The following is a 20226-nucleotide window of genomic DNA, read 5'->3' as shown; positions in this document are numbered from 1 at the left end:
GTATGTAGCAAGTCCAACAAGAGAGGGTGCGGTTCTGGACTTATTTTAGGAAAGGAAGCGTGGCACGTTGAAGGAGTGACAGTGCAAGAGCATTTTGATGGTAGTGATCATAATTCAGTTAGTTTTAACATAATCATGGAAAAGGACAAAGGTAGAACAGGAGTCAAAGTTCTAAATTGGGGTAAGGTCAATTTTACTAAGCTAAGGAATGATTTAGCAAAAGTGGACTTCAAGGTAAATCAGTGTTAGAGCAGTGGGAGGCAAAGAGGAAATTCAAGGGGTTCAGAGTAAACATGTTCCCACAAAGAAAAAGGGTAGGGCAGCCAAATCTAGAGCCCCCTGGATGTCGAGAAGCATATAGGATAGGATAAGGCAGAAAAAGAAAGCTTATGTCAGACACCAAGAACTCAATGCTACAGAAAGCCGAGAGGATAGTGGAGGGGAGATATTGAAATCAAAAAATAAATTAGGAAAGCAAAGAGAGGGCATGAAAAGATATTGGCAAGTAAAATCAAGGAGAACCCAAAAATGTTTTATCAATATATTAAGAGTACAAGGATAACTAAAGAAAGAGTAGGGCCCATAAAAGGCCAAAAAGGTAACCTGTGTGTAGAGGTGGAAAACATGGGTATGTTTCTTAATGAGTACTTTGCATCTGTCTTCACAAAAGATGGGACAGTGCAGGCCAAGAAGTATGAAATATTGGATGTGATAAACACAGGAAGAGAGGATGAATTAAAGGATTAGCATTCTTGAAAGTGGGTTAGTCACCAGGGCCGGATGAAATGTGCCCCAGGCTTTTAAAAGAAGCCACGGACGAAATAGCGGAAGGTCTGACCGTCATTTTCCAATCCTCAATGGATGCAGGTGTGGTGCTGGAGGATTGGAGGGCTGCTAATGTTCTACCTTTGTTTAAAAAGGAACAAGGGATAGACCAAATAATTACAGAGCCAGTCAGTCTAATCTTGGTAGTAAGCAAATTACTGGAATCAATTCTGAGAGACAGGGTAAACTGTCACTTAGAAAGGCACAGAGTATTCAGGGGCCATCAGCATGGATTTGTTTAGGGAAGATTGTGCCTGAGTAACTTGATTGAATTTTTTGAGGAGGTAACAAGGAGGGTTGATGAAGGTAGTGCAGTTGATGTGGTCTACATAAATTTTAGCACAGCTTTTGATAAGGCCCCACATAGCAGATTAGTTATAGTAAAAAATAAAAATTCATGAGATCAGGGGAATGTAGCAAGCTGGATACAAAATTGGCTCAGTGGCTGGAAACAGAGGGTAATGGTGAACAGCTCTTTTTGTGACTCGAAGGCTGTTTCCATTGGGGTTCCGCAGGGCTCAGTTCCAGTTCCTCTACTTCTTGTGGCATATATTAATGATTTAGACGTAAATGTAGGGGGAATGATCAAGAAGTTTGCAGACGATACAAAAATTGGCTCTGTGGTCCTCACTGAGGGAGTTGCTGCAGATTGCAGGAAAATATCAGTGTACAGGTCACGTGGATGGAAAATTGGCAAATGGAATTCAACCCAGAGAAGTATGAGGTGATGAATTTTGTCATGGAGCTATTAATGTACATAATATTATTGAAAAATATTTTTCTTTTAAAATAGAGGTTTAGTCTGTGGGTGTGTCTTAATTGGATTAAAGCCAGCTAGTCCTTGTGCTTTGATGTGTACTCGTTTTGAGATGTAAACAGAGAAGTAAAGGTGCATTTGCATTTGTTGAATAGTGCATTCAAGTAGTGGGATGAAATCTGGCACCTAGCTAGCAGAGACCAAGCAATGTTTATATTACTAATTAAATTGGTACTATGAAAGGGGTTTTATTGTTAGAAGAGGTGGAGTTCAAAGAGGCTGATGATACAATGAGAATTTATATTCAATGAGCTGTGCTAGGTATAACAGGCAGCAGCTTTGTGTGTGCAGTGCAGAGGCAATGTAAAATCAAAGTAGCTGTAAGCCTACAACTGTCTCCATAGGAACCAAAGTGAGAGGAGCCTTATTTTGAATGTGTAAGGTGAAAATGCTTTGCTTGGTGTCTGGTTAAGTCTATAGGTGTTGTTGCCTTAATGGAGATTAGTTCGGGGATTTGTTAAAAGTTATGATAGTAGTAATTTGTAGCCATGTGTATATATTTAACTTGTGTAAATAAATGAAATGTTTCATTTAGTTTAATATAAAACCTCTCAAGAACTGTTGGTCTGATTCCTGAATTCAGAGTTGCCTCTCAAACATACCACTTAAAAATATAGGTGATGACAGTTGTTTAAAGTTTCCCCTGGAATTTTTAAATAACTCAGCTTTATCAACTGCTGTGTCGTAACAATTTGAGAAGGTCAAACAAGGCAAAGGAATAGATAATAAATGGGAGGATACTGAGAGGAGTAGAGGAAGTGAAAGACCTTGGAGCACAAGTCCCCAGCAGGACAGGTCAATAAAGTGGCTAAGAGGCAAATGGAATCCTTTCCTTTATTAGCTGAGGCACAGAACATAAGGGCAGGGAGGTTATGCTGGAACTATATAAACACTAGTTAGGCCACAACTTGAGTACTATGCGCAGGTCTGGTCACTTCATTACAGAAAGGATGTAATTGCACTAAAGAGGGTACAGAGGAGATTGACAAGCCTGTTGCCAGGACTGGAAAATTGTAGCTATGAGGAAAGACTAGATAGGCTGGGGCTGTTCTCCTTGGAACCTAACAGGTTAAGGGGAGATTTGATTGAGGTATACAAGTTTATGAGGGGCTTGGATAGAGTGGATGGAAGGTAACTATTTCCCTCTGCAGAGAGGTCAGTGAACTAGGAGGCAAAGATTTAAAGTAATAGAAGGGTTAGAATGGAGATGAGGAAATTTTTTTTCACCAGATGGTAGTGGTCTGGATTTCACTGCCTGAAAGGGTAATAACGGCAGAAACCCTCAACTCATTTAAAAAGGTGTCTGGATGTGCATCTAAAGTCCCGTAACCTGCAGAGCTATGGACCAAGTGCTGGAAAATGAGACCAGGCTGTGTGGCTCACTTCTCGGCTTGCTCAGACAAGATGGGCAGAGTGGCCTTCTTCTGTGCTGTAGTTTTTACTACATTTTCTAAATGTGTGAAATGAAGAATGTGCAGGGATGTTGTTGGTGGGGGGGGGGGGGTGGTGTGGAGCGGCAGTATAAGAATTGCTCCAGCACGGACACGATGGGCTGAATGGTCTTCTTCTGTGATGTAATGATTCTAACAATTCTGTCATTCTGCGAACATATCTTCCCTCCTCCAAAATATAGGAACAAATCATGATTTCAATATAAATTGACTGGAAGCCCTAAACAAACTGAACAGTTTTAAAATAAACAAACCCCTAGGGGTAAGGTGATGTTTATTCAAGTGTTGCGAGGAGACTTTTGAGACACTGACAACCATAATGAGCAAATCACTGGGCACTGGGGATGTATGCACAGTCAAATGGAAACAGGCTGACGTGTTGCCCATGTTCAATAAACAGACACTGGCAAGTACAGGCCTACTGGTCTTAATTCAGCTCAATGAATCAATTATCAGGAATAAAGTTGAGGATTATCCGAATATCAGCAGCCAGTAATCAGTGTCAACATTGAAAGTAAGGTCAGCCTGACCAAACTCCTCCAAGGGCTGACATCAGGAGCTTCTCCCTTGCACACAGAGTGATCAACATTTGGAATTAATTTTCAATCAGACAATAATGCCTGGAATCAATTAAATGAAGCAATGGTAAGAATAGAATTTTTTTGGATGGATGAATTAAGAATGGATTGAATGCCTTCTTAACCAAGTCCAATCACTTCCCTTTGGCATTTAATGACATTCCCCACTGAATCACTCAATCAATCTCCTAGGGGACATCATTGGTCAGAAACATAACTCTACTAGCCATATAAATATTATGACTATTAGTGCATTTCAAACACTGGGTATTGTGTGGTGAGTGACCCACCTCCCAACTCCCAAGCTGTCCACAAGTCAGGAATGTGATGGAATACTCTCCGCTTGCCTGAATGAGTGCTGCTCCAACAACACTCAAAGGCAGAACCTGGATTAAAGATGCCTGGTTGATTGGCACCTCATCTACCATCTTAAATATTCACTTCTGCCACACCGGCAGACCATAGCTACTGTGTGTGCTATCTGCAAGATACACTGCAGCAATTCACCAAGGCTTCTTTGGCAAACGTGCCACCCCTACCATCTAGAAAAACAAGGAGAGCAGGGACATGCGAACACCACAAACTACCAATTTCCCTCCACGTCACAGACCACCCTGGCATGGGCAAACATCCTGAGATTCCCTACTTAGCAGCAGTGTGAGTGAACCCTCACATACAGACTGCAGCAGTTCAGGAAAGTGGCTCATCACCATCTCAGAAAGGAAATTAGGGATAGGCATTAAATGCTGGGCTTTCCAGCAACACCCACATCCCACGAATGAATGATTTAAAAGCACTTACGCCCTACTGGACAAGTTATAAATATGTATTAAATTGAGTACGTTTTGGCACATTCTGTTGTATCACTCTTATACTAGTGTCGAGATGCATTCCAACACCTAACCTTACCCAAATAAATAGTAGTAAGGGATTAATTATAAGGGGAGCTGCAGTTTATGTCTATTAGATTTAGGAAAGGATAAGTACTTTTAGTACATTCCATCACTTTGTAGCACTTCAAACAAAACTGAGCCAGACAGATTAACCTTTTAGAAATATTACATTTTCATTTTCTTTAAGCACTATCATTTTGGAACATTGAAAAGGGCTAATGAATGCAGGAGGCAGAGAGAACATTTTGAAATAGCTCAATATTCTCCTGTTCCATCAGAAATCAGTTCATTGATTTGCAATTATTAATGCCTAGACTTTCTTTCAATCAGCAGAGATATACTAGAATGGTTTTAGGGATGATGGACTTATGTTACTTGCAAAGATATGCTGGTGTTCTCTTTATCGTAGAGAAGGCTAAGAAACGATTTAATAGAGTTGTTCAAAATTGTGAAGGAATTTGATAGAATAAATGAGGAACTGTTTGCAATGGCTGAAAAGTTGGTAACCAGATTTTTAAGATAATTGGCAAAAAAAGAGGAAGATGAGGAGTAAATTTTTATAAACACAGTGAGTTATGATCTGGAACATACAGCCTGAAAAGGAAGCAGGTTCAATAATAACTTTCAAATTTGGATAAATACTTGAAGAGGAAAACTTGAATGGGGAAAGAGATAGGGAGTGAGATTAATTGGACAGCTCTTTCAAAGAGTCAGTACAAAATGAATAAATAGGCTAAAGAACTTATATATGACTTATATACCTTTGGAATGTTTTTTAAAAATTTCTGGACAATTCAACCATCACATACGTGAACAGGCAAACAGTCAATCAAAGAACACCACTGAGACACCGCGCTTTGCAAAGCCTGGTGTTGTACATCGAGTATTTCGTCTTGGCACACCCTACTCCCGAAAAGATGAGTCTTGTTTTGGAATCATGCCTCAATTCTTAAGTATGGTTGTAACAGGGATTACCAAAAAAGCAAGTAGGTTTACCGATGGCTAAATTTAGTATAAAGAATGAGGAATAATAACTAACATTCTTTAGATTAAGATTGATTAAGTAATGGTTTATATTCCAGAAAGTCAGCTGACGGAGGATAGAACTGGAACCATTCTTTACTCAGTCTAACATTTATGGAGTTAAGCATTACAAGCATACACCTCCTAACTCAACGACACCCCAGTTTCAGTGAGTGTCTCTTTATATCTGCTCAAGTGAACTCCAGTCAATGTCCTGCACCTGCATATAATTAAACACAATTGATAAACAACTAACAAATTGGTGGGATTACAGCAGGCACAAGAGCTTGGCCTAAACAGCCAAGTGGTTATGGTACTGGGTTTGTACCCCAAGATCAAGAGTTCAAATCTCACAATGGCAAACTATGAAACAATGTAACTTCATCTGAATAGGAACAGATGGAAACGTGTTTGTACTCGAAAGAGTTACCCTTTATCAGGCTGGGAACCCTAGCCAAGTGATTATGGTACTGGGCTTGTAACCCCAAGATCAAGAGTTCAAATCTCACAATGGCAAACTATGAAACAATGTAACTTCATCTGAAACAGATGGAAACAGGTTTACTCAAAAAAAAGAGTATCAAGAGTTCAAATCTCCCAATAGCAAAACTATGAAATGGAAGAGACATTAAGAGTTCAAATCTCACAATGGCAAACTATGAAACAATGTAACTTCATCTGAAACAGATGGAAACGGGTTTGTACTCGAAAGAGTTACAGCAGGCACGAGCTTGGCCTAAATAGCCAAGTGGTTATGGTACTGGGTTTGTAACCCCAAGATCAAGAGTTCAAATCTCACAATGGTAAACAATGTAACTTCATCTGAATAGGAACAGATGGAAACATGTTTTAGCTTGGCCTAAATAGCCAAGTGGTTATGGTACTGGGTTTGTAACCCTAAGATTAAGAGATCAAGAGTTCAAATCTCACAATGGCAAACTATGAAACAATGTAACTTCATCTGAAACAGATGGAAACAGGTTTACTCAAAAGAGTATCAAGAGTTCAAATCTCACAATGGCAAACTATGAAACAATGTAACTTCATCTGAATAGGAACAGATGGAAACGTGTTTGTACTCGAAAGAGTTACCCTTTATTACATTCAACTGTGCCTGCTGTGAGATAATACAAGATGAAAACACATGTATGAGTAGAGCAGCATTGACAATAGGGGGAGAAAAGGGATTTGGGGTCCAGATAAAGTCACTCACATGTGCAAGAAGTTATCAAAAAATACTTTAATTCATTCTCAGGATATGAATTTCTTGGAAAAAAAATTGTCATTCATACAAAAAGGAACTGGGCTATGTATCTGAGTAGAGACTACCTGAATAAGAATGCTGGGTTCCTTCACTGGACTGAAGAGATGTTCCACCAATGGCACAGATGCCCTCTCTCCTGTTGATGGCCATTCTGAACGTTTTAGCAACATGGCTACTTTTCAAATCTTGAACAATCTGTGAATTGAGCAGTTACATGGAATCATTTCAGTTTAAATTAACACTATGATTCATGTTTTTGAACTTCACTGGCTTAGCATCCATTAAAATGTTTCAGTTGTAGCATAAGTACAATCGTGCTGTGACATGCCATTTAATATACTATATAATAATCAGCGTACCTCCGTGTCAGGATAATTTCACCACACTCAGCTGACTTATGTTGAAGTTAAAGCAATAGCCAAACAGATTTTATGCCAATTATTTTAATTCATGCCCATCAGCATCAAATTTCCAATCTGAATGCTGAGTTTTTCTACATTCACCCAACCATTAAACAACAGTCTGTGAGTGAGCTGTTTTACAGACATATCTCAATGGCCAGCAAGGAATGCACGTCTCAAGAAACAGAATCCTCCCAAAGATTTTTTTTGGCTCAGACAACCATTCAATTGTGCACCTAAACCTTTAGCAGATGCGTGCGAATCAAAGAGCATGAAAAGACCAGGTTGCAAATATTTTACACAAATATTACACTGAAATGGATGCACAGTTAATAACATCTTAACTTCAATAAAATAAACATGAAGTGGACCGACATTTACACCCTTCCAATTCTAATGCATTGTGTGTGACTTGTTCCTGTTCTGGTGCATTAACAGAAGCATTTGTGCACATTAAACAGCCTGTGTTTATACAAAGACTTGGCAAAGAAAGCTTTGTGTCAAAATTAAAAGGCAAGCAACACCACCACATCAATGTAATTTCAGTACCTGTAATGGGATCCACGTCCTTACTAAATCTGTTACAAGCAGAGAATGATAACTCACATGACACAGATATATAAAATTTAGACGTAAGTGTAATAGTGAGTGCATATTTCCCAAAATCCAGTCTTATTACAGGAAATTCCAATGAAATTGACAGACAGTTGTTGTGTTTCTCTGTGCTTTACTTGTTCAGTAATCCCAATGGTCTTGCTTGGATCATAGTTTTCCATTTAATATCTTTAGGAACCACCAGTGGAAGCTAACATCCTCTAGTTTATTGGACCTGTCCATCCTATAGCATATCTTTGTGGATCAGGAAACAAACATGAATGCATGCTCTCAACCACTCTAAACACAGTTTTACCTTTGAGCTCATCCCATGAAAATGAAGACTCAGTAGACAGTCATCCACCTGGCATTCTCTTACAATACTTTAAAATTGTGGCTCCCTCAAAAACTAATCTTGACATGATCCAATCAGTTAAGTGATTTATCCTGCTATTTTCGAGCATTGTGGTGTCCAGCTTTGCCCATTAATCTCCACTGGGAAGTTTTGCAAGGAGTATTCTATATATATATATCACTCATGCCAAAAAGGAAAAAAAAAAATCACTGGATACCAACCACTCAGATTTGCGATAGGATAATGCTGGATGTCTGCACCTTCCTTCTAATAAAATGCAAATTGAAACAAGATACTTACTGACCAAATTAGCCTTTTGTTCTACAAAGGCAAACATTATGTTGTGGATCAGATCAGGTTTAATGCACACTTGGGTCTGTATAACGTTCTCATCTGCCAGCTACTGGATTGCTTTTGGTGGTGGTGGTGGTGGGGGTGGGGGAGCCTGGCTATCCACTAAGTCGCCACAGATCCCACGGTTTTGCACAATGTTTATTACAAGCTGTCCCATCTCCTACAGCCATCTGCTGTTATCACTCTTCCATTCAGATTTTCTTAAAAATTAAACCAGTGCATCTCTGCACTTAATATGTGCAGTTTCATCTCATAGTCCTGCCTTGGCACATTATTTTCCGGCCCAAGCGTCTTGTACAGGAAGACCAATGTAGAGCAGATGCAGTATCTGAAGACCACTGGTCACAATCAGTTCACTGGGTGGATATCTACAGCATTGCATTAGAAGGACAAAAGGCAGGTGTAATGTAAGTCCAGCAGATCAAATAAATGAAATACAGAGGTGATGAACCCAAAAACAGAAAATCCAAGGGATTTAAAATAGCATATCAATGCTACTATGGAAAAGATATAAAAATAGGTTCAGTGCATAAACAGAGCATTTCACACATCTAAACTCTCCTGATTTAGAATTGTCCTCTTGGATTAGAAAATCACCATTAGTTAAGAATGATGGGAGAGGAAAATAAACACAGGAAATAACAGATCTGTTAGTCTAAAAGTCAGGTGTGGGTAGTTACTTGAATTTGTTGTTAAGAACACAGCGATAGCACTTGGACAAAAATGAACTGAATAGAGCGGTAGCCCGTTTTTAAAAAATGCCTCCTCATCTCCATTTTAAATGGGAGACCCAATATTTTGAAACTGTGCCCCCCTAGTTCTAGATTCCTCCACGAGGGGAAACATCCTCTCAGCATTTAGCCTTTTACTCAAAAGCCCAAGAAAATCCTGTGGGGAGCTGTAAGCATAATGAACAGTGTTCACTATAGGCTGGTTGTCATAAGACTGACTTTTAAAGAGCCCCACGACTTATCTTGCTGTTTTCGCACCATTCTTTAAGTGGCAAGTTTTATGAAACCTGGGAACCCTTACAAATTACTAACATAATAGAAAAGGGAGTGTCTAAGAATGTTATTTTGTTATTAGTTAGCTAATAGGAAACTGAAAGCATGCGTAAATGGGCCACTTTCTGTTTGGCAAGATGTAACAAGTAGAGTGCCACAGGGATCAGTGCTGGGACCTCAACTATTTACAATCTATATCAATGACTTGGATGAAGGGGCTGAATGTATGGCTGCTAAATTTGATGATGACACGAAGATAGGTAGGAAAGTGAATTGTGAAGAGGACATAGGGAATCTGCAAAGGAGTTGAGGTAGGTTAAGTGAGTGGGCAAAAATTTGGCAGTTGGAGCATAAGGTGGAAAAATGTGAACGCGTCCATTTTGGCAGGTAGAATAGAAAAGCAACATATTATCTAATTGCAGAACTCTGAGGTACATGGGGTTCTGGGTGTCTTGATACATGAATCACAAGTTAGTATGCAGATACATCAAGTAATCAGGAAGGCAAATGGAATGTTGTTGTTTGCAAGGGGAATGGAATATAAAAGTAGGGATACTTTGCTATAGTTATACAAGGCATTGGTGAGACCACATCTGGAGTACAGTGGAAAAACCCAGCAGGTCTGGCAGCATCTGTGGAAAGAAAAGCAGAGTTAACGTTTCCAGCCTGTGTGACTCTTCTTCAGAGCTCTGAAGAGCCATATTGGCTTCAAAACATTAACTCTTTTTCTCTCTCCACAGATGCTGCCAGACCTGCTGAGTTTTTCAAGCATTTTGTTTTTTTTTCAGATTTACAACTTTCGTAGTATTTTGCTTTTATCTGGAGTACGGTGTACAGTTTTGGTCTCCTTATTTAAGAACAAACATAATTGCATTAGAAGCAGTTCAGGGAAGGTTCACTCGACTGGTTCCTGGGATGAGGGATTATCTTATGAGGAAAGATTGGATAGGTTGTGCCTGTGTGGAGTTTAGAAGAATGAGGGGTGATCTGATTGAAACAGAAGATCCTGATGGCACTTGACAGGCAGGGTGATGGTGAAAGGATGATTCCCCTTGTGGGAGAGACCAGAACTAGGGGACACAGTTTAAAAACAAGGGCTCCCATTTAAGACGGAGATGAGGAGAATTTCTTTTCTCTGAGGATTGAGAGCCTGTGGAACACTCTTCTCCAGAGAGTGGTTGAGGCAGGGTCACTGAATATTTTTAAGGCAGAGGAGATAGAGTATCAGGGGTAGGCAGGAAAGTGGTGTTTAGGCCAAAATCAGATCAACTTATTGAATGGTGGAGCAGGCTCGGGGGCCCAAATGACCTACTCCTGTTCCTAATTCTGTAAGTTCATATGTATGTTATTTACATGGACTTCCAGGAAGCATTTAATAAACTTGTCAGCAAAAATGAAAGCACTTCAAATTGGAGGCAACCTATTGACATGGGCAAGGAATTGTTAGCAGGTAGGAAAAAAAAGTTGGATAATTGCGACTTAGACCGATTGGCAGATGTGACAAATGGTGCGCCCTGGGATCTGTAAGGAGGTTCAGCTTTCAATCATATTTACCAAGCACTTAAATGAAGAATAGGGAGGCATATATCCAAGTTTGCTGATGACACTAAGCTAAATGGCACATTAGATGGTGTCGTTTAGTGTAATTTATGTAGATGGGAACAGAAATTTGCAAAGGGACATTGATGGATTAAGTGTTTGGGCAAAAACTGTGGCAGACTTGTTCACTGAGAAATTGAGAGGTCATCCACTGATGGAAGCCATCAACTTTTGTCAGCTCAAAGCTAGAAGTAACTCACCCCTGACTAAATGCTAAATGGAATAAATCCGCTTTAATTGACATAGATTTGAGTGCTACTGGCACAAGGAGTTTCAGTCTGGATAGCAAAAGGGGTCATTTGTACTTTGCAGTTTTGTGCTTGTCCAATGTCAACCTCAACGAACAAGTCCACTCTAATTAAGTTTGCGGCAATGTTTTCTATTTATTACCTCACTAAGTAAATCATTGGGAATTAACATGAACAATTACCATCTCAGCTTTTTATGACGGGTTTTCTAAATACTTTTGAGCATATTTTCTTTATCTGTTCCACAAGTTTTGTCCAACGTACAGTAAAGCCAGGGAGGGAGGGAAATTACCAATAACGGTTGCCTAAAGTTTTGATGAAACGTAGATATCGAAGCTTTCTCTGCAAGTTCATTGGAGTCGTGCAAACAGAATGGCATTCACTGATGGGCAAGCTTGAGATCTGGCAATCTGGAGACACTTCTTTCATAGAAAAGGAAAACCATCTGTGTGGAAGCATGGGATTCCATGAATATTGCTTTCCAAATAGTGTCCAAAAGGATTTCATAGTAATGTTGTGAGATGGAACATCTTTCCCACGTCTATCAGCCAGTGTTAGTGCCAAGTGCAAACAGATGAAGGACTGACTCTTTGTTCTAATAATGCATCTTAACCCAACCTCATGCTTTACTGCACAGATTTCCACTGCAAACACTTTTGTGTCTCTTTTGCTAACAAATTTTATTCCGCAAGCCCAGACTCACAAGAGACAGGTTTGAAACTGCTCAAACTCATTTCCTCTCCGGCCAACAGAGGAGACTCATCATTGCTTCAGTATGGACTAGAAAGAAACTTGACTTTAAGATGTGAATTGACATGATGCCAGCTTGCAGTGCCACCCAGTTTCCTACCAGTCAGTATGAAAAGGAAATTGCCAAATTTCCTCTATTTGTAACTTACTGATGTTGGCAGGATATATGTGGGGAGTGAATGATAAATGTTTTTGTGCTACAGGATTATTAAACTGCATTTAGAAACAATATAACTTGCAGAGAGATGGAAAATTATGTGCTAGTGGCTTGAAGTTCATTGTAACAATTTGCTTTTGGGACTTAGTGCCCTTCTTCACAGCCAGCACTAGAAATTCTGTATTTTAAATTGTTTTAAGTCGGTATTAGATCCTTGTGCTTTTAAGATAGAAGCAAGTTTCTAACTGTAAGCCAAGAACACTAAAGAGAAATCCTATCCATATGTTACTTCGGTTACATGGCCTAACGTAAGCCTCCAGAAGACTTTGGCTACATATTTGAAAAATGGTAAAGCATTGTGCCATCTGACTTTATTTTAGACTTGAATAGCAAGTGAAAGTACTGTGCAAAAGTTGCAGTGAATATGTAACTGAGGTCTAAACTTATCATACGCATCTTTCTATGAAGGCTTCAACTGACTGGACACAATCAAATCAGATGGTTCCCCGCTCCAGCTTTTTAATTACCTTGAAAACTGGGCTTCCTGGGCTTAAATAACTTAGAAAGCTTAAGGGCAGAGTCAGTTAAACAAAAGTTGCAGTTGCTTTGAAAACTCTTTTAACCTTGAGTTTCCTGTTAGGGCACAACATTATTGCACAGGGAAATCTCCTAACCAAATACAGAGCTTGCAAACCCAGCATAGGGAAATTTAAATTTTTAAAAAACCATTTGGCACATTTAAACTAAACAAGAGACCATGGATTCAAATCAACCTGATTCGACATTGGATAATGATGCAGACCTGATATTTTGGTTCTTTGGTGAATTTTCCCGGTATCTTTCAGTAACCAAGGTAACAATGATGTTCAATTGAAATAAAAACAGAAAATTCTTGAGAGCTCTGAAGAAGGGTCTTACAGACTCTAAACATTAACTCTGTTTCACTCTCCACAAATGTCAGACCTGCGTTTTTCCAGCATTTCTACTTTTATTTTAGATTTCCAGCATCTGCAGTATTTTGCTTTATCTAAATGTTCAATTGAACTTTTCTGCACAGTATGGCTGCTTCAGTCCCTCATACCTTTTAGATAGGTGCTTTGCTGACAATATCTGAACATGGAGCTTTACATTTATCTTCACAAACAAAATAAAATGGCTGCCCAGGACTTTAAATTAATGGGCTAAAGCTGCAAGGCCTGGTACAGTACTGGTACAAAGCAAGGTACTGTGGAAATCCTAACATATCAGAAGTCTCCTCTCTAGCCTTGAGTGAAGACAGATTAGTGTCCAACTTGTCTTAGACTGACCCAAGAAACAGCTGCTGCTGAAATTCCATTTTCATTCAGACTTGGAAGTGCTCCTCCAATGAACTGGAACCTAAGGTTTCTCTCCAATGAGTACTAAGCCAGAGCATTTAACTGATCTGAATGATCGCTTGTAATGAATTAATCTGAACCTTGGTACCTAGTTTACTAAGGACTGTACACTATGGAAATCACATGATACCCGCAGACCACAATTAAGGGTTTTGCCATGTAGAAGAATTCCTGAATGTGAATCTCGAAATCTTGGTCATGGAGAAGAACATTTGCAGGGTCTAACCATCTTTTAAGGAACATTATAATAGAGATGGTCAAATAAACAAGACAATTCAGGTTACTTTTTGCATAATAAAAGAAAGGGTATATAAAATAAAATTGGGTAAATGATTTTTATTAATTCCTAATTAACAGAATTCCTTTACACACTGAATTAATATATTGAACTGCTTGACCATTCTGATTTCTCATTAAGAAGGTAGACAGGTTCTGAGCCCTGGATCTCAAATGGCCTGAAGCAACTGCCTTGAAAATGCTGGGACTACTTGTTGTGTTGGCAAACAAATTAAACCATCTCAATAGAAATCCTAGCAATGTCACAAGTAATACTTCTACAATTCCTTTAAGTATCTACAAAACCTAAATATAAATAAAAATTTTTGCGTATGTATGCACTTTTTATCCAAAAGAGTAGATGGGATGAAACCGTTCCCTTTGGCGGAGGGATCGAGAATCAGGGGACACAGATTTAAGGTGATTCGCAAAAGAGGCAATGGCAATATGTGAGGAAAAAAAATTTTACGCAGCCAGTGGTTAGGATCTGGAATGCACTGCCCGAGAGTGTGAGGGAGGCAAATTCAATCAAGACCTACAAAAGAGATTTGGATAAGTATCTAGAAAGAAAAAAAATTGCAAGGCTACAGGAAAAAGGTGAAGGACTGGGACTAGCTGAGTTCCTCTTACAGACAGTGACACAAACATAATGGGCTGCATGGCTCCTTTTGTGCTGTGGCCATTCCACGATTACAATTTTCTTGCATCAGTTTTTGGTCATGCTTTTATGCGGCATTTAACATCGAAACTGTCTATGTAAACATCTAGGCCTAGAAATCAGATTGCACAGCACCTGATTTTTGGGTAGAAAGATGAGCACTGAAGGGTTCACTATACCGAAATGGTTAAGGCACCCTGGGAGTTGTCAGCTAGTGTACAATTCAGTCCCCTTTGGGAAATTGGCCAGTTTTTGTGGGCGTAAAGCAAACAAACAAGTGGTTCTGCGAAGGCTGTGTCATGATTATATGGACCACTGGAGACTGCCATCAATAAGATACATAATTTGAATGGGGAACTAGGAAAAACCATAGTACTTGATATTGAAACTGCAAGCCCTTGCTGGCCACAGCTCCACAGCTGACCATCCCTTCCCCTCCTCTGCACACCACCAAATGCCCCCCCTCTCCCCATACTTACCACAGACCCAGTACCAACATCCTTCCTTTTCTTGGGGTATAGTGCACCGCCTCAGCACTCCGATCTTGTTCTAATGATGGAAAAGGACCAATTCTGCATGGTCTATGTTCTGTAATTTCACTGTTCTGATTGTTGCTCAGTTTCTGCCAGAATTTGGACCCGATCCAATGTTTAGGGCTTAGGGTGGGAATCCAAGGTATGTGAACAGTTGCCTATAACAGTACAGTTTCAGGCTCTTGTCTAGAGGTGGCAGCAATTCAGAGTTTCTGTTGTCTCTCTTCCTAATGATATTTATTAAATAACTACAGACAACTGCTAGTTTGAGTGAAACATGCAGCAGTGAGTTCAGTAACCTTTAGCTATCTTAATAAGACAGGAACTAAAGGTACAACAATTTTAGTGAAGTAAAACAAAAGGAAAGAAGAAAATTCCTCACCCCACTCATCACCAGCATAAAAGATTTGATATTCACATTGCTCTGTAACAGAACACAATCCAAGCATTCCATAAACATATTGGAACATGTTGTAAAACATGCAAGTACTGCTTAAAGTAAGGCAATCACAAACCACTAACATGCAAGAGCTGCTGAAGAAGAAGAAAATAAGACCTACTACACAACCAAACAAAATCAAAAGGGGCTTAAAAAAAGACTAAGTGAAAATGAAAATGTGAAGAGGTCATGTACAAATATAGAATCTGCTGAAAAAAAGATAAAGTAAGAATGCCTTTTGATCAACAATATTCATTCATGGCAACAGGCCTTCATGCATACATTTAAGGAATAAATTTTAACGAACATGCATCAGCAGTTTAATATTCCACAATTTTTCAAGCTTTTCTCACTTCAATTTTCAACTTCAATTACTATTCACTTAAAGTTCAAATTTTGTTGTTGGGTCCATGAAAATATATAAATTGTCTTCATCAAGCTTGCTAGCATATTTACAGCACATGATGCTGATTAAGTAAATCTTTATCAACAGACGTCCCACACTTTTACTCCAGGACTCTCAGATAACTTGATAAATCACATGCTCTGCAGCTGAACACAAGCATTCTAAAAAAAAATCAAAGCAAGGACAATTAATGGTGGGTAAGTTGCTAAGGAAAGAATCTTAGCTCTTGACTTGTTTTATGGGTGCTGTGGGGATTCATTACTGTCCAATAGGTAGGACACAGTACATCAGGAACATGGGGCCAACAATGATGCTAAGTTCTGGGCTACAACAGCTTACATACACAAGGGCACTTACGGAAACAAACTCGTCAAAGCTGATCCTGCAATCTTTGTCTTTGTCCCCTTCGGTCATGAGGTTCTCAACGATTTCTCTTATTTTGTAGCCAGGTAATGAAACATTGGCTTCACGGAAAAGATCATGGAGTTCGGAGTCATTAATGTAGCCATTGCTGTTGAGATCTAGCCAGATAAACAGAAGTTTTTTTTTATTTAAAGTAAATCAGAGCAATGACAACTAATGTCTGCCAATTTGGAAAAAAATTTATCTACTCAATTTCAATCTTTGAATGCATCTAACAAATTAGGGCCTCTGCCTGTAACTTAAGGTTTAAACATTAAGGCCAATATGAACAAAATAAGTCACTAACCTCAAGTTGTGCAAGTTCAACTTCTGTCTGACTATCTGTAAGGAATCACCGTAAATTTGCTCACACTGTTAAACTAGAAACTGACATATCAGTATCAAAGTGGATAACTTGGAGATGGTCTCAGGTTACGAATGCAAATGCAAACGGATATACGTAATTATCAAATGAAGTTCTATCTCTCCTCATTCCAAAATTTCCACACGAATGAAAGTAAATATAAAAATCAGATAAATTACATCATAAGACCATGTTCTTTTCAGTAAAAAGCCCCTGACTTGTATAAATGGGAAGAAAAATGTATCAGTGTGATAGACAGGCTGGGTTTGACGTATCACTCAAAAGCGCAAGTTGCATTTGTAATGGAGAAATAAACTGAAGAACCACAAGATTTTCAAAACCAGAAGAATTTCCCCAGAAAATGTAGAAAATGTAAAAAGGGGGTGAAAGGTTATTTGGGGGTAGGCAAGGATGTGAAGTTGAGGTTAAAATCAGGTCAGCCATCTTATTGAATGGAGGAGCGGGCTTGAGGGATCGACTGGCCTACTGCTGCTCCTAATTCTTATGTTCTATGCGTGCCACGCAGCTGCATGCATGCACACACACATTAGCATGAGTGTGCACAAGATAGCATACATGTGTATGTGAGCATGAATGAGCATGACAGAGCTCCCATTGACTGATGGCAAAAGCGAGAACAATGTCCTCCCCCATAACTCTGCCAAACAGAAGGAAAGGAATTACCAATGCATACTAACCCGTACTCTCAGTCGACTCACCTAGTGCAACAATATCACTAAAATATACCAGCCAAAATAGCAAATGGCCACACTGAAAAGTAAGTTTACAACAACTTGTATTTATATACCAGTAAGCCACACTGATATTAAAAGAAACACAGACAGGTTTGATTTTGTCAATTTTGTCCTTTTGGGGGAGGAGGCGGTAGTGGGGACTGTTGATATTATGCAGTGGATATGCCACCCTAGCTGTGGTGTCCAAAGATAAAGGGAGGTGAACAATTCTATCAATTGACAGTGTCAAGAAAAAAAAAACAGGGATATTGATTTGGAAGTGAGTGAGCCAAACAACTGGTTCATCTTCACAGCTCAAGCAGCTAGAGCATGGAAATTTCATAGGTCTACCATTATTCTTCACTAAAATCTTAAGAGGCATCACCAAATGATTAGAAGATATAGAACCTCATAGCACCATAGCTAAATTTTCCACAATGAATGGCTATGTTTATGTAGGTTACAAGACCACAGTTTGCTTTGTACAGTTGATCAGGAGGCAACAACTGTCCAAGGACTACTCACCAACTTTTTTAAAAGCCTCATGGAGCTCTTCTAACTCATCCTTGGCAATGTGTGTTACAGTGTCCATTTCCTTAACACGGATATAATCCAACTTCAGGTTACTGATTCAAAGCTGAAGGGAAAAAGAAAGAAGAAAAATAATTAAATGTCAGACCATAAACATCAAACCATTTCTTATCCTTGCATTGTTATGCCTTATGAAGCAGTGTGGGGTGTGGGAATTTGCTAAAAATCTCTTATTATGTCTAAGATGTCATCTCCCAACATTGCTCTGCTCTGGAAACCACAACTGCTGTGTGACACAACTGTCCTATGGGGAAGTCAAGGGTTAACTACCCCCGGAACAGACGCTCTGAACTGAGGCTCGGGACTGCATTAGAAAAAGGATCCTACAAAATGAAAAAAAAAAGACAGTGATCTGTTAGAACTTAATTCAATTGCCACATGTGAAAATTTTGGTGTCACAATTCTTAAAATATTAAAAACACACAATTACTTCCAATCTCCAGAAAAAAGTCAGAGCAATAGAAAATATTTAATCAACATCAGGACTTGCATTTAATAAGTAAAATCAATCTGACTTCTAATTAATCCAAAGATGTGCCTAAGAACAACTGGCCTCCAATTGTCTTAGGAAAGTATAGCCACTACGGGTGAAGTTACACACAGCTTCACCTCCTCATATTGGAATAGCGTATCCTCCTTTTTTCATGAACAGCGCCACAGAGGTTCTACTGATATATGTAAACCCATTCACACTGCATCCTTCCTGATGCCACATCTACCCCATCAATGGCACAATGCTTTCAAGTAATCTCTACCCCTGTCCCTTGCCACACCAACTGAGGCAGGATTGCAGGCAGACACCTGGGACAAAACCGATTCCATTCCTCAGACAGCTATATGGAAAATTCAAACATACAAAAATGTTTCCTCACCAAAACCCTTCATAGGTTAGAATAAAACCAATTCAACAACAACAAAGTGAATAGGTCAACTACTGGGTTTGAGGGTCATGCCAAGTCATCTTCCACTTGTTCCATTTTAAATCTCATGCAAATAGCTCAATGAGACCACAACAATCCCCATCCAAAATGTGCTGATACTTGGGCAATTTCCAATTATTTGGTTTCACTGCAGTGAGGAGATGGAAGTTGCATTGCTACTCTAAGTAACCATATTGTTTCCTTTGACTCTTGTGTGATCAAGATTCTTGCCAAACTCTAACAAAAGCTTTCAAAATCCAATGGCATGAGAAAGTAAATTTGGGATGTGTACATATCTTGCAAAAGCTAGCAATCACTGAACTTCCTCAGGTTGCGACCACTTACCCAAATTCTTAGCAAAAACCAAGCCTGCCATTAATCTAAGTGTTCACCAAAAAGGCAATAGTTGACAAGCTTTGACTGGGCTGAGGGGATGGGGAGATTTAACCTATACTGCCAATTCTGAAGTTCCAAAATAATTTGTGTGACAAAGGATCGTACCACAAAATATATATCTAATTATGCTGCCACCAATCATAAGAAGTTTTCAAAGAATCCACAGGCACCATGTACCAGTCTTTCAGTCACACATATCTATGATCTCCTTAAAGTAGTAGAACTAATTCTACCAACAAATGATCAAAATTGCTCAAGTAGAAGACTTCAGAAGGCAACACTAAAAACCATATGGTAATGATGGATTAAGTCAGCACTTTTGAGATAAAGGCAAATTTAAGAGTTAATAGCAGCTTCTACAACTCTGCCCCTTAATGAGGCAAGGATAATAGGGTGTGGCTAGAGGGCAAGAGGTCTCCCCTTCATTAGTTAGTGTTCACCCTATCTCTAAACACTCACGCTGGTGGTGAGGAAGAGTTCAGAGAGCTGACGTGGTCAGGTAATTCTGGAGGGACACATTTTAAGAATGGTGAGAGGGATATTGGAACTTGGGATCTCAATGAAGTCAAGAGTGGGGAAGATCAGACAGACCCAGTGGGGATAAAACCTGGCTGGTTAATGATACAACAGAATAGATCAATGAAAGGAAAGTCTTTACAATGATCAATTAAAGTTGAAGGAGGAGTACAAAAAGGTCAGCTCTCTCTAGAAGAGCAAATGTTTGTCAGGTTATCTGCTTATTGGCAAAGAAAGGTTATACGCCAGCTATGCAAGGTGAACACCAGGAGAGTAGGTCATTGCCTCCAGGTGTGGACTGT

General features: G+C 39.3%; 1 protein-coding gene across 5 annotated transcripts in view; it reads right to left on the bottom strand.

Moving 5' to 3' along the window:
- Positions 1 to 20226, bottom strand: part of LOC121281903 (plastin-3-like) — a 146996-nt gene that overhangs the window by 63084 nt on the left and 63686 nt on the right. For all 5 annotated transcript variants that reach the window (XM_041195057.1, XM_041195062.1, XM_041195058.1 and 2 more), the window contains 3 exons: positions 18027 to 18138; positions 16359 to 16522; positions 6917 to 7046 (listed from right to left, as the gene is read on the bottom strand). In XM_041195057.1, the coding sequence (XP_041050991.1) occupies positions 6917 to 7046; positions 16359 to 16522; positions 18027 to 18093 (361 nt within the window). In that variant the 5' untranslated portion in view covers positions 18094 to 18138. The remainder of the gene's footprint in view (positions 1 to 6916; positions 7047 to 16358; positions 16523 to 18026; positions 18139 to 20226) is intronic.

The sequence above is a fragment of the Carcharodon carcharias genome, chromosome 9 (genome assembly GCF_017639515.1).
Source record: "Carcharodon carcharias isolate sCarCar2 chromosome 9, sCarCar2.pri, whole genome shotgun sequence".
Lineage (NCBI taxonomy): Eukaryota > Metazoa > Chordata > Chondrichthyes > Lamniformes > Lamnidae > Carcharodon > Carcharodon carcharias.
The sequence above is the reverse complement of the archived record's forward strand: the minus strand, read 5'-3'. Positions and strand labels throughout refer to the sequence as shown.